Source organism: Azolla caroliniana, unplaced genomic scaffold (assembly GCF_043228905.1).
Source record: "Azolla caroliniana isolate FFs.n. ecotype wild unplaced genomic scaffold, voAzoCaro1.0.p SCAF_4, whole genome shotgun sequence".
In the NCBI taxonomy this organism is placed as follows: domain Eukaryota; kingdom Viridiplantae; phylum Streptophyta; class Polypodiopsida; order Salviniales; family Salviniaceae; genus Azolla; species Azolla caroliniana.
This window is the reverse complement of record NW_028230439.1, coordinates 15,373,027-15,387,489: the sequence shown is the minus strand read 5'-3', so window position 1 is coordinate 15,387,489 and position 14,463 is coordinate 15,373,027. Positions and strand designations below refer to the sequence as shown.

At 37.0% G+C, this 14,463-nt stretch overlaps 1 protein-coding gene across 1 annotated transcript; it reads right to left on the bottom strand.

Moving 5' to 3' along the window:
• Positions 1–485: 485 nt before the first annotated feature.
• LOC147865131 (choline-phosphate cytidylyltransferase 2-like) lies at positions 486–14,159 on the bottom strand. The gene is made up of 8 exons (XM_087317884.1): positions 13,810–14,159; positions 12,785–12,898; positions 10,979–11,074; positions 10,451–10,493; positions 10,217–10,372; positions 9,966–10,046; positions 1,215–1,325; positions 486–840 (listed from the first exon to the last, which is right to left on the bottom strand). Exons 1-8 carry the CDS (start codon positions 14,142–14,144, stop codon positions 751–753), a joined length of 1,026 nt encoding a protein of 341 aa, XP_087174010.1. The 5' UTR covers positions 14,145–14,159; the 3' UTR covers positions 486–750.
• Positions 14,160–14,463: the final 304 nt, after the last annotated feature.

The window sequence follows — 14,463 nt, the reverse complement described above, 5'->3', positions numbered from 1 at the left end:
CTAGTTCGATATAGAGTAACAAAATGTCTTAGGTTTGATGATGAGTGGTTAAAGATCCATGTCACAATTTGAAATAGTATAATCCAATTAGAGAACAATTTACAAGCTTCAAACTTATGTTTGATCAAGTGACATTTGCAACTTGTACTACCAACAGTTGAAATAATCTGCTATCTTCAAAGTTCTAGTCTCATACATGATAATATGCTTTTCAAGTATATTTTAGTCATCATTCCATGGAGAGCTCTAAAAGTGCTCTATACTTAGGACCCATTCATCTTAGTTTAGGATAGAAAGTATACAAATTATAATATGGCCAGGGTACCAGTCAATCAAGTGATTCTTGTTACAGTAAAAAATGGCTCACAAAACTATGTTAAATTCTAAACACTGAAATTAAAAGCAATTAGTGAATTCCTTTTAGGCAAATTTCCTATGAGATTTGTTAACGTAATATTTAATAATGCAACAGACATTGAAGATGAATATACAGTGGAAATATGAAAAAATAAAATAATAATGTGTTGCAACTCCTTTTTCCTATTTTAGGAAGGTATATGTACTTACAATTCAAATATCTGGAACTGCAAGAAAGGGACGTTAATTTCAGTGAGAACTGATGACCTATCTTGAAGGAAGACTGGTATCAAGTGGCTCAATACACCTCAATGAAATGATTAAAATACAGGAAGGTTCATTCAGAAAAAGAACAATGCTTACAAATGCTTAGAACCTTAGATAGCTGTTTCACTATTTCCCAAGTAACTTTGTAGAAGGACGCCTCTTTTGTTGCTGCTTCCTAATGAACCCGTTTTGGATCCTCAACCTAATTGCACTTTCCTGCATTATGAAACCAAAAGACGCATTCCTAATCTTGATAAATAAAAGCAACAAATCAATACACATGAAATTTCTCAAATAGTAACCTGATCAATATAATATGTATACGAGGTAGATACGTTACATTTTAATTTTGTTACTCTACAACTTTCACTCAACACTCACGAAATAGGCGCTTTCAAATCTCACTGCGTGATACATAGGTCATACTAAAACATTAAGTATCCATTCTGGGGATGCTCTATCCCCCAGTACGAAAAACCACTGTTTTTCATCCACTTATTTTTATGCTCTTTCATTTATAGTGTTATCCAGTTATTTATGAAGCAGTCTTCGTTTAAAATAACTATATACGAAGAGTGATAAAGCATTACCATCACATGGCACTTTTCTTCAAATTTCTCAAGGGAACCACTAACCCAACGATCTGCATTCTCCACCCATTCACTATGATGCATGCCTGCAGTCTTTGCAACAGTATTGAGCTGCCATACATACAAGCTCACATTAATATGCTTCAAGGAAAGAAATCTGAGTACTACTGCTATTTTGAGTGAGAGTGACAGCATAAACAAAGAACAATAATTGTATGTTACAATCAAAAATGTCTGCAGACATGATTCCTGTTAATTTCTTGTATCCAAGTTCGGCTATATTAGGTGGATTACATAATTATGTAAGTTCTAGCTATATGCTTGCCCAAAAGAATCCCAACTGCTTAAACCAGCCAATAATTTTTAGGTAGACAGGAAAAATTCCAAATCACCCTCAGGACCTTAGTTATTATCATTCTTTACCATATTGTTACACTTAATATGTATCCTATGAAAGATTTGGTCTGAACATTTAGAATAGTGTGAACCTAGTTAGATGACTATTCAGTTTCCAGCTACACGTAGATATTTGTTATATAAACTGTTCTACATCTTCGCAATCACAAGCTCGTTTTCTTTATCTACTGTTTTTTCCTTAGTCTTCTATGTGATCTTGTTGTGCCTAAGAGTTAATCTAAGATGATCCCTGTATTTTCCACAAATGGTAGATTACTTCTTCTATCCCATTCTTCCTAATAGAATAAAACATTTACTTCTAAGAAGATGCCGTATTCTTCCTAATAGGCATACAAAAAAGATATTTCTATTTATCTTTTTCCTTCTATATAATGGCTTGTCACAATGGCCTGGATCAGATGCTTTGACATGTTGGAACCCAAAAGGGGGTGCAAGCACAGTCGATTATCTAATGGGATCTCCATCTCTTATACCTGAAATAAAAGTGTTCACTATATCAGGAAGACCTATTCGCTTGGCAGCTGATCATGCATATCTACGATTTGAGGTAAAGGATGGATGCACAAAGGATGTATATGCTAAGGAGAGTGGGCTGGCTACGTATCTATTCACTCACGAGACAATTGATGTGTATAGTTGCGGTGTATACAATGGCATGCTAGATTTGGATCCTTTCGCGCCCCTTGAAGAACTTACCCAAGGTTTATCCAAATCATTGCATAAAGCAGCCACAAATGCCTTCCCTCACACAACGGCCAATCCCCCCAAACTCGGTACAGTAATACAAAATAGTTGGTATGATGAGGAATGCCGTGATACAAGGAGATGCTTGCAGCGTGATGTAACTCGGGGCATTTATACACACAACCAAGCGAGAGCAACCTTCCAACGCCTCGTGAGGAAGAAGAAGAGATTGTATTTGGCTAAATTTGAAAATCATTTGTATCGCTTGTTTCTAGGACAAGAGAGTAAAACAGCATGGAAAAGAGGTGTGAAAGTGATTTTAGAATTCAAGGTATTGGACACTACAAAAATATAAGGTATGGAGCATTCACATCCGGAGGCCAAGAACACGAGCTAAGGTTTGGAGGATAAGTCAAACTAAAAGCAAGAAAGTTGGAGAAAAGTAAAAGAAAAAAAAAAGCGGGCCACCAAAACACTGTCTACAACGAACGCTAATAACTCATTCATTTGGAAGTCAAACATCCTGTTCAAATATGGGTTAGAAAGCTTATGAAGAGAGCTATTTGTAAAAAAGCGTAAAAAAGCGTAAAAAAGCGTAAAAAAGAAAGCAAGGGAAAGTTATCTAGTTGAGAAGACTTTTATATAAAGGAAGAAGAGTAAGGTAGTGAGGGCGGAGTCTACTTCTTGTGGTGTTTTTCTTGCCTATTCATGTAGTGTGGTTGTGTTGTTATCCATATATCTTTGTAGACTTGGATTTATGTATCTTCTTTCTCTCTTCCTTCCATCCTGATTATTCATTATCAATAGATCTTTGTGGTTTTGGATCTATATATCTTCCTTCTCTCGTCTTTCTATCATCTCTCTATCATTTTTGGCGCTCCAGGGAGGGCCGATCTTTTTCGCATCTTGGGAAGATTGATTGTGTCGTAGTATTATGTGGATATGGCTTTTCAATTTGCCTTCGCAGGTGATGGCGTTCAGGATGCAAGAGCTTTTTTGGCATCCTTCAAGCATCACGCGGTTTCAATCAGGAAGGTGAAGGACATAGTGAAACTTCCCTTGTTGGTGGCAACTTTCTACTCAAGGGCCCAGGAGTGGTATGAGTCCCTATCTCCCAACCAACCTTGTTTAATAATCATTTTTTATTAAGTACTTGTTTAACCCCTTTTTTTAAGTACTTGTTCAATCATTTTTTGGTCTAACTTTTTGTTTCAACATTTGTTTAAGTATTCTCCTCTCTTAATCATAATCATCCTCTTCTTCGCCATGACCCCTTTTCTTTAATCATAATCCCTCCCTTCTCTTTTAATCATAACCTTGCTTTAAGTGTTTGCTCAAGTGTTTTCTTATCTAAGTATTTGTTTAAACATTCGTTTAAGTACTTTGTTTAAGCAACCCCTTCCCCCTTCATCATAATCCCTTCTTAACCATAATCATTTTTTAATTTCAATCTCTCTTTTTTTAATAATAATCTTTCTTTTAAGTGTTTGTTTAAGCGTGTGTTTAAACAACTCCCTTTCATCTAAACGTATGGTCCCGTTTTAATAATACTCTATATTGGTGTTTTAATAATACTCTATTGGTGTTTAATAACTTAAGTTATCCCAATGATCTTTAATATGTTCTAAAAACTTTGATTAGGTTTAAATACTTTTGATATCTTAAACAAGCTACACTCCCCTAGCCCCCCCCACCCACGCCCTCGCCCTCGCTTTTCTATTCCCCTAAAACTATATCACTACTTAGGTTTAGACATACAAATAAGATCTAAACTTGAGTCCACCCCAAACAAGCTCTAATGAAGTGCTGCACACTTTAAGCAATCTTTAAAAACCAAAGCAAATCGATAGTACCACATGACATTATTAGAGGAGAGTTCAGTTTGCCCCCGATGTTAGTAGAAACACTTTTTCAAGTTGTAGTTTTTATTCATCGGATACATAGCCAACCACAAGATAGGAATCCTGTCAAGCCTTTGAGGCATCCCGATCCCTACATGCGTCTGGAGACACTAGCTCTTGGTATGGCACTGTGGTGAGTTGGTTACTTGCAAACGACATAGACATTAATAACCTACCTACCCTTAAGTACAACCATGGGACTAATCAAACTCTAATCTCTCATGAAGACCGTAATAAAGTGATACACCAAGAAATATGGCAAATTTACACTCGATATAAATGGATCACTCCACGAGAGCCACTCCCATCTACAATGTTGTACCATAAGGAACACTTCTTACACTTCTCTAAGTTAGGTTTTATAACACGACCAAGATATCTAGATACCTTCTTATCAAATACACTAAGGGTGGCCATTGGACAACTTAGGATATCATCTCACCAAGTTGAGATTGAGAATGGTCGGGCTAATAGAGTCCCTAGAGAGGAAAGGCTATGTAGATTATGTCACATAGAGATAGAGGATGAGTATCACTTAACATGCAAGTGTCCAACCTATGCCGAGATAAGGGTAGAATACCAAGACATATTAGGACCCTCTCCCACCCTCTCCAAACTATTAGATACCCCGGATGTAAAGAGACTAGGTAGGTATATCTTACAGCTAAAACAACATAGAGAGAATAAGCTACAAAGTGTTAACCATAACCGAGCCAATTTTGGCCTTAGAAGACGTTAATATATCCTTCTTTCTTTCTTTCTGTACTACATTCTCTCTCTTCCTAGATTCTTGTCTCTCTAGAATCTGCTACTCTTTAAATGCCTTCTCTTTCTAGAATCTGCAACACTTTAAAAGCCTTTTTCCCTCTTCCGCTTTTTCCAAGATATTCCCTTTTTATTCCTAGTTTATTGTACCCGTTTGGTAGTACAAGAGTCTCTTAACTACCAAACAACCATTGCCAATTTTGTATAAATAGGCTTATACCAGTCTCTTTTGTAATCAGATTATTTTCTGTTACTACTTACAAACACGTACAACTCTTTGACTGTGTCTCTACTCTTTGCAACCATTTTTTCTAATGCTGTCTAGCAGCCTTCTCACAGCTTAGTTGTGTCTATTTTGTTCTAACTCTTCCGCTGCTGCTATTAACATCTTTTCTCACAGAATGTTGCGTATCACTCCCGGACCAAACATACACATAGGAGGTATCACTGGTTGCAGGAGAAGGTTGAAGAAGAAGAGTTTACCCTTGTAAAGATCCATACTGACGACTCTCCCGAAAGAGGAGAAAGACGAATCTCCAACATGCTGACAAAGAACCTACCGATGGACAAACTCAAAGTTTATCAACAAAGGACAGGACTAACCGACTCCACCCATAGGAATGAAGGGGGAGTTTGTTAGGAATATGTCCCTCCTATGGTGCAGCTGACTGGTCGTGCCGAGAGCCGACAGTCGAAGACATAGAGAGTCGACAGTGGGAGAGTCCAAGTCAAAGACACGACTGACTAGTCAGGCTGACCAGATGGTCGAAGATAAGGCCGACTGGACAGTTGACACTGGTGTCGACTAGTCGAACCCCGTCAGCTGATTAACTATTATCGCTATAATAGTAATGACAGTAGTAGTGGCTACATTTGTAAATAGCCCATACAGTGTATAAGTATAAATACACTTAGGGCAAAGAGAGTGATGTGTAGAACAGAATAGTGTAGAGCGCGATAGTGTAGAAAGAAAGTAAGAAAGATATATTAACGTCTTTTAAGAGGCCAAAATGGCCTATAAGACCGAATAAGAGATTACATCTTAAATGTTTTCTCGTCTTTGAGAACAAATCAAAATAAAGTAAATATTACACAGTAAATATAAAAGTAAATAAGATGAAAAGAAAAGAGACGAGAGAATCTAGGTTTTGGCACATGCGAGATTCTCAAGTTAGGTATATTGTAGCTTTTGTCTCCGAAAGATCTCTATTATAGGTCGATCCAGAATGGAAATGTCTCCGAAGCGAGGGAAGCACCTACGATGGCGGGAGATAATGGCTTTTATTTGTCGATGACAAGGGTGTCGAGGTCGTGGTCCATGGGGCCGGGGCCTACATGCACGGCAAATTGCCATTGCCCGATCAATCGTAACCCCTTTGTTATATCTTGGTATGTATCCCATTTCTGTATACAGGGGGTAGAGAGAGAGTGTGTGAGTGTGAGTGAGCGATGCCATAACTGTGTGAGCTTAGACATCAAGAGCCCTGTGAGGCTATTACACTCTACGACGCGAGAGTGTTGTAATCTCATCGTCTTTTATATCCACTGTATAGTGAAGATCTGTTCTCCCGTGATTTTTTTTCTCGTTTAGGGTTTCCACGTAAAATTGTGTATTCTATGCATTTGTTGTGTTTATGTCTTTCCACGATATTGTCAATTACATAGTCAATCTTTCTCATCAATAGAAGGGACTAAATCCCTACACATCCATCTAGCCAACCTTCCAGTCAGCGATTGTTTTGTTACCAAGTATAACAGGGCCGAGTAATCGACATGGAATGTGAATTTTCGGTCGAGAAAGTAGAGCTGAAACTTGGTAATGTTGTAGATCATGTCGAGCGCTTCTCTCTCCATGGTCGAATAATTTCTTTCGGCAACTGAGAGACGTTGGTTGGCATAGTAGACGGGTTGGTACCAATTTGAAGGTGATTGCTCTGTGAGGGTTGAGTCAGAAGTGCCTTCTGCTTGGGCGGCACGTTGGGACGGTAGCCGAGTGCATGTGCCTCGGGTGGGCACCGTTATGGCCACAAAATATATATGTATGCGATTATACTTGCATACACTACAACACAGTACAGTACCAAGTAAAATCGGTAACACTCACTCACTCTATTCTAATCCAGATCTAGGCTTAGTCTGCTCTTGGGGATTCTTATTCAATATCTTCTCTGCTTCCTCCTATTTTAATCCCCTTCTGTGTTCGCTCCTTCTCGATTATATAGCTACCTCCTAGCTCAGTGTGTTCCAACTACTCCCTCCTGACAATCGGCTTCTACCTTCGGCTGCTAGTGTTTGGCTCCTTTTGGTCTTTTCACATTCGTCCTACGCATCCCTTTCACACTTTGTCCTTCGCGGTTCTTTTCATACTTTGTTCCTACTGTCCCACGGATAACAGTGCTTGGGATGTGTTAAAGAATCTATACGCTAAAAGGAACAGAGCAAGAGTTGCTATGCTCAAGCGGCAACTTCAAGAGACAAGATACAAGAAGGTGATTCCATGGATGCATTCTTGATAATGATCAAAGTCTGTAAGGAACAATTACTCAACATTGATGAAGTGATTTCAAATAACCAATTAGTTTCTAAAGTTCTTACAACTTTTCCGGATTCATATAAAGGCTTTGGCACTACATAAGGCTTCTTACAAGAGTTGAAGAGAGCTTCAACTTTAATGAGCTAATCCCCCTTCTCTTATAGGAATCTCAATCTCGACCAAAAAGGGATGCTCTTAATAGCGGTGATCAAGATTTTGTTACCTCTTCTAAGTTCAAAGGCCAACAAGGACGAGATACTAATAGCATTCCTTCTAAAACCAATGATGCCGCAACTTCCCATGATGAAAGAAAGAAAGAACGATATATTAACATCATTTAGGAGACCAAAATGGCCTATAAGACCAAATAGGAGATTATATCTTAAGTGTTTTCTCATCTTTGAGAACAAATCAAAATAAAATAAATATTACTCACTAAATATAAAAGTAAACAAGATAAAAATAAATGAAAGAATTTGGTTTTTGGCACATGTGAGATTTTCAAGTTAGATATATGATAACTTTTGTCTTTGAAAGATCTCTAGCATAGGTCGATCTAGAATGAAAAGGTCTCCAAAGCGACGGAAGCACCTATGATGGCAGGACATAATGGCCTTTCTTTGTCGATGACAAGTATGTTGCGGTCATGATCCATGGGGTCAGGGCCTACATACACGACAAATTGTTATTGCCTAATCTATTGTAACCCCTTTGCTATGTCCTGGTTAGGAGGCCATTTGTGTATCCTTTGATTGACTTGTAGCATTAGTCGGAGTGATGGGGCAAAATAAAGTTGTAATTGTTCTTTGTGGATGAGCATGTGTGGTTGTACTATTGTAACCCCTTTGTTATGTCCTTGTCAAGAGGCCATTTGTGTATCCCTTGATTGACTTGTAGCATTAGTAGGAGTGATGGGGATAAAGAAAGTTGTGATTGTTCTTTGTGGATGAGCTTGTGTGGCTGTACTATTGTCCACAACTTTTCCCTATGTCAATATAGCGGAGTCGGAGTCGGAGTCAACAGTATGAAAAGACAGATTTTAAATGTAATTTTTGCCGAGTACAAAAATATAGTAATTTAAGAAATGGGACAGTTTTGTATAACTGTAGGTTCTTGTCGAACATGCAAGTGTATGATCTTGGAAAAAACTCTTAGATCGCCTATAAAAAGGGACCGAGAGCATTGTAACATTATCGTTCTGTTTTGGTTTTAATATAATTTTTGGTAGTTGGAGTATTCTTGTGTTGACTATTATGTTATTCTCTATCTATCTATTTACTGTGTTGAATGTTCAAACTTATTCTCTGCTACATCAATTATGTTATACTAGCAATCGATCAGGATCGTATGTTCGAGTTCTAAGTGATTAGGTTCTGAGTGAGTGTCGACACATCCCATCTCCCCAACCACAATCATCTTGAGAGAACGATCTGAATAGTAAAACGTTTGCCCTATTCTGTCTGTCGGCTGTCGGCAAAACAACAACACTCATGCCTCAAACAGTGGCAATTGTTTCATGATCCACAATTATTCTGTCTCCTAGCTCAGCAAGAAGCAACCAAAAGTGGCATCATCAAGTTATGAAACCAAATATAGAGCAGCATTCAGTGTTACAGTAGAGTGTGTCTGGCTCAGGAGATTATTGTCTGATTTGTCACTTTAGCAACCATCTCCTACTAGTATATTTACAGATAGTCAAAGTGCCTTGGCTATTGCAAGGAATTCTGTCTTCCATGCACGTACAAAACACATTGAGGTGCATTATCATTACAGGAGCAATTCCATGTTAAAGAGATAAAGTTGGTCTATGTACCAAATCTTGAAAATGGTGCAGACATTTTACAAAGGCTCTATCCAGAGAAAAGATTGAATATTTTCACACGGAATCAGGCATTCTTCCAACACCTGAACAGTGATGATATTCAAGTTCATACCTTTTAACTTTAGAGGGGTTTGTTACACTTAATGTGTATCCTATGAAAGCTTTGCTGTGAACATAGTTAGAATAATGTGAACCTAATTAGGTGATTGTTGGTTTCCATCTACCTGTACATATTGGTTATATAAACCATTCTACATCTTTGTAATCACGAACTCGTTTTTCCTAATCTACTGATTTTTCTACACCTATGACCCTGATCAGCCCTCAAAAGAGCAATTATATGTGCCATCTAATGAACTATAGCATTTCTTCCTTTTTCCTCAATTATATGTTCCATTTAAGGAATCATGCTCTTTTTCTATTGACCATGGGTGTTAGGAAAATAATCAAAACTCAAGCATTTTGGTTTCTTCCTTCCATTCATATTTGATTTGAGTGATGCATATGGGAAAAATTTTATTAATATATACATTTCTTAATGCAGATATGTCACGTGAACTTGCTCACTAATCAACCAAGGTAAAAGTACAATATTCAACTTTGAAAAGAAAAGAAAAAGTGTGGCATACCTTTTGTCCTACTATCGCTTGGTGTTCTTTAACTTTCTGCCGTAGTTTTGTGATGCCCATGTTCACTCGTAGCTGTTTCTCCTGAAGAAACACAAGTTCAGCTAATCAAGGAACGACTAATGAGGATGCTAAAATAACCATCTAGATTCTACATATAGGGAGGCGAAGTAAATAATGATAGGTAATGTGTGTTCCTCAATTTTTTGTGAGCTTTTTACCATAAAGCATTATATCAAGCAAATACAACTTACCTTAACATAACTCACACCCAGATCTTTTCTAGAGTAGCCCCGAGCTAGATTTCGAGTTACGTATTCATTGTAGTCTTTCACGATGCGCATAATTATATCAGAAGTTGAGATCCCATCAGTTCTCTTTGTCTCTTTAAATTTACCAACAGACTTAACCTGTCATCTATTCATTAGAAATTTTCTTTGAAATAAAACCCAACTGCAAAATTAATTAAATTCTAATCCTGAACTTACAAATTCGTAAACATCTTTTCCAGCACCACTAGCATCGGCATATCTGAACGTTGCAAGAAGAATTACAGTTTTAAAAAGATCACCCTAGAACTGTTTAATCAACACGACAGTATCAAAAGAACAGGAAATGAGCAGCCATCAACTCCTAGAAGTTCAAGGTTGATACACATGAAACATTATTCTCCATAGCATCATTGAACAAGATGGTGGATCTAGACCAAACAAGAAATGATTACTTCAGATCTACATCAACCTTGACCCTTTCTAGAAAACATTCAAATACCTGATTTTCCATGTGCACCCTTGGAATAAAAATAATAATATAAACAATGCACAACCCAGCTTGTTTGGTTTACAGAGACAGACTTGTGACACCATCCATTGGAAATCAGTTTCAAGTTTGGTAATAATTCTTGTGTATTAATCCAAGAATAAAGGCAATATTATAGATTCAAAACTGGGCAGGGCTAAGTTAACATAAGAGATCTAAAAAACAGCCAAATTAGCTTATACAGAACTGACACTCACGGCAAGGAATCGTGTGCTACGAAATCAATCTGATATTTGTCCAAAAATTCTTGTGTTATCGCCCACGGAGCATCTGGAATCACTTCATCCACCCATCTGTTGAGACACAGTAAACAAAGGATCTATAAGTTTATTAATTTGAAAAATAATCAATGCAAAATACACTGAAAATTACATTGCTACGACTTTATGTTTTAATGATACAACTAGAACATTTCAGTTAATATACTTTCACCAAGTATGCATTTGTTGAAAACATTGGTAAAAGGCACAGATGGAAGGCTGTGAAACCTCAGTAATATGCCAAAATGATATATACCAACCTTACAAGCTTTATTTGAGTTCAAATAGACACAATATAGGAATGTTAAGATTGATCATTTTAAACTACATATATGGATTAGAAACTCATATCTGGCAGTTTATATTCTGAAGATATTAACATAAGCTAACAAGCTGGCAGACTTTAACAGCTGGACCTGATCAATGACAACAGTTCGGTCTATTCAACAATTTATTACTACACAAAAGGAAGTGGATATCTGATATCAAAAGTTAAAAGTGTCTTATTAACTGCCATTAAACAAATAAAAAACAAGAAATGAATGGAACTAGTGCTTTATGACTATCAAACATCATATTTTGAAAGATAAAAGTTAAATATGGAACTTAGTTGGCCCCATGGAACTACTTAAGGTGCTTAAAGTTGGTCTGCTTTGTACATAATCCTGCTCATTGGAATATTTGGAATGTTATAGAAATATGTGTTTACAAAATCTAAACCTCTTTATTTGGATCCAGCTAACTTTGCTCATGCAAGGGCATTGAATTTGATTTGATGGTAGCCTAAGGCGAACTTTTCTACTTGCAAAACTACATATCTATTTCTACCTCCAATCATGCAAGAAGCTCACAAATAAGAAAAGTTTTTAGGGGAATATTCAAAATCAGCGTTTTGAATCAAAAAACAAATTTAGTGTCAGTTCTGAGTCAACAAACAAGAATGCAATTAGAAGACTTCTAAGCCAACAAATAGATCAATCATCAAAAATCATAGATGCTTATGTGGTTATCTGATTGTTGTTAGGTGTGGGGTTCAAACCCCATGTAGCATGATTAAAAAGTGCTTCCTCTACCTCCATATTTTTTCCACCCTTAAACCTTTGGATCACTTAAATGTTTCCTAATTTTGTATCCACCCAGGAATCAGCATCTGTGACTCATCACATGGCAGATAGTGCAAACTTGGCCTATTATGATTAGCAAATCCTGAAAAAATTCCTCCGAAGTTATATAGGATTAAAGTACTCTCACAATGATCATCGCCCTCCGAAGTTATATAGGATTAAAGTACTCTCACACTGAAATACCACCTTCTGAGTTATATAAGATTGAAATATGCAAACAAAGGTCAGCACCCAGCAGGTTGCACCAAAGCTCATTCATTATGTAGCTCATAAAGTTCGAAGAAGCTCTTATGAATCCTAAGATTGATAAAATGCGACTATACAGCTGAGCGCATAAATATCATGTTTCTCATTTATATCTGATCTCATTCAAGAAGAGCTCCTGCCAATCTTTCTCCAATTCGCAAGGTTCTTGTGAGAGTAAATAGAAGGATTAAAAGTTCATCTTTTCTATATGCAATATCATCAAATCTACACATATCTTTCTTATATGAAATTTCTTCAAATCTACGCATGAATATCTTTTCTTATATGAAATTTTATCAAATCTACGCATATTTTATCAAAGAATATGATCGAACAAAAGTTTTGCATGAAAATAAAGATAACTCTGACTCACTTGCAATGTCGTAAAGATTCATATCGCTCTGTCTCATTCATCACAGTCTTGCCCTTGTACTTGTGGGTTATGGCATCACTACAGCAACCAACTAAAAGGAATGTGTTGGGGAACCTGTAAAAGTTAATATGAATGTATTCAGACCATAATAAAACAGCTAATGGATACATTAATGCACCACAGATGGATCCTCATAACCAAACCAAGCTTAACTCTGCAAAACTGATCTCAAAAACGCCACAAAATCTACCAATTTCAGGAAAGGAAGCGCCTCATAATGACCACATTCCCAAATAAAATGGAAGAGGCTAAGAGAGATCAACACTTTCAGAAACAAAATAGACCTATCTGTAAATAACCAAAACCATTCAGTTGTGAGGGAAAGAAGCCCAAAAAGGCACTGGAAGAAACACATCTAAGTAACAAAATTGAATTCAAACTATGGAAGAATAGTCTTAAATGAGCAACAGAAACAAACAATTTGAAGGAGACAAAACTAAGATGTTTTGGGGAATCAAAACACCTCATAACCAGACCAAAATTCAAGCTGTGCACAAAAGGCAAAGAAAAACAATTTCTAACCAAACCACAACTAAATTAATTTTTAAATAAAAGAAGGTAAAAATAAAAATAAAAATCGAAGAGAATTTAGCAGTTTGAGGGAAAACAAACAAACCAGAATTGAACTGCAAAAGAAAGAAAGTTCAGAAAAATTGATGGAAAGCTAACATATTCAAGGAAGAAAAATACACGTCACAGCCAAAAATTAAAATTCGAGCATATGATTGGAAGGAACTCGAAAAAAATACATGTGATATCAAATTCACAAAAAGAAAGAGAATACACCTAAGGGAACCCTCTGTAGGAAGTTTTAAAAAAAACCCAAAAAAGAAAATTCTAAAAAGAAGTATGTATCAGCAACCAGCCTAAGATTCAAGTCTGAAAAATAAATAAGAGAAGAGGGAAAACAGAAAAAGAGAAGCGAAGGAGGAGGAGGAGGAGGAGAAAATCAGGGTAAAACTCACAGTTTCTTGGCCTGTTCAAGAGAACTAGCGTGGCCGAAGTGAAAGAGATCGTAGATTCCATCAGCATACACACGAACAGGTCTTTCAAGAGAATTCTTCTTTTCGTTATCCTCCTCTTCCCCGTCTTCCTTCTCTAACTCCTCCTGCTTTCCATTTCTTATCTCTTCTTCGATTGCTTCGTATTCGTATTCGTCTTTGGCTTGATCCTTGCCATTGCCTTCTCCTGTGCAGACGATGGAGAAGACATGCTGATGATGATGATGATGATGATGAAGATGGTTTTCTTGTCTTTGGAGACGAGCAGAAAGGGAGCGCTTGCGAGGCTTGCGAGCCATGGAATTGAATGGAATGGAATGGAATGGATATGCTTCTCTGGATGGCGAGGAGCTCTCTCTCTGAATCGGAACCCGAGACACTCACTCACTCACTCACTCTGCAGGAAGGAAGGAAGGAAGGGAAGGAAGGACAGAGAGTAGAGTTAGTGATTAATCATTAGACTGACTATGAATCAATCGTCCACGGAAAACACCGATCGATTGTCGTCCTCCAAAGCCTATTAGAAATATATGTATAACAGTATACATACATATACATATACATATACATATACATACATGTAAAATAATGTATGTATATATATGTACATATGTATGT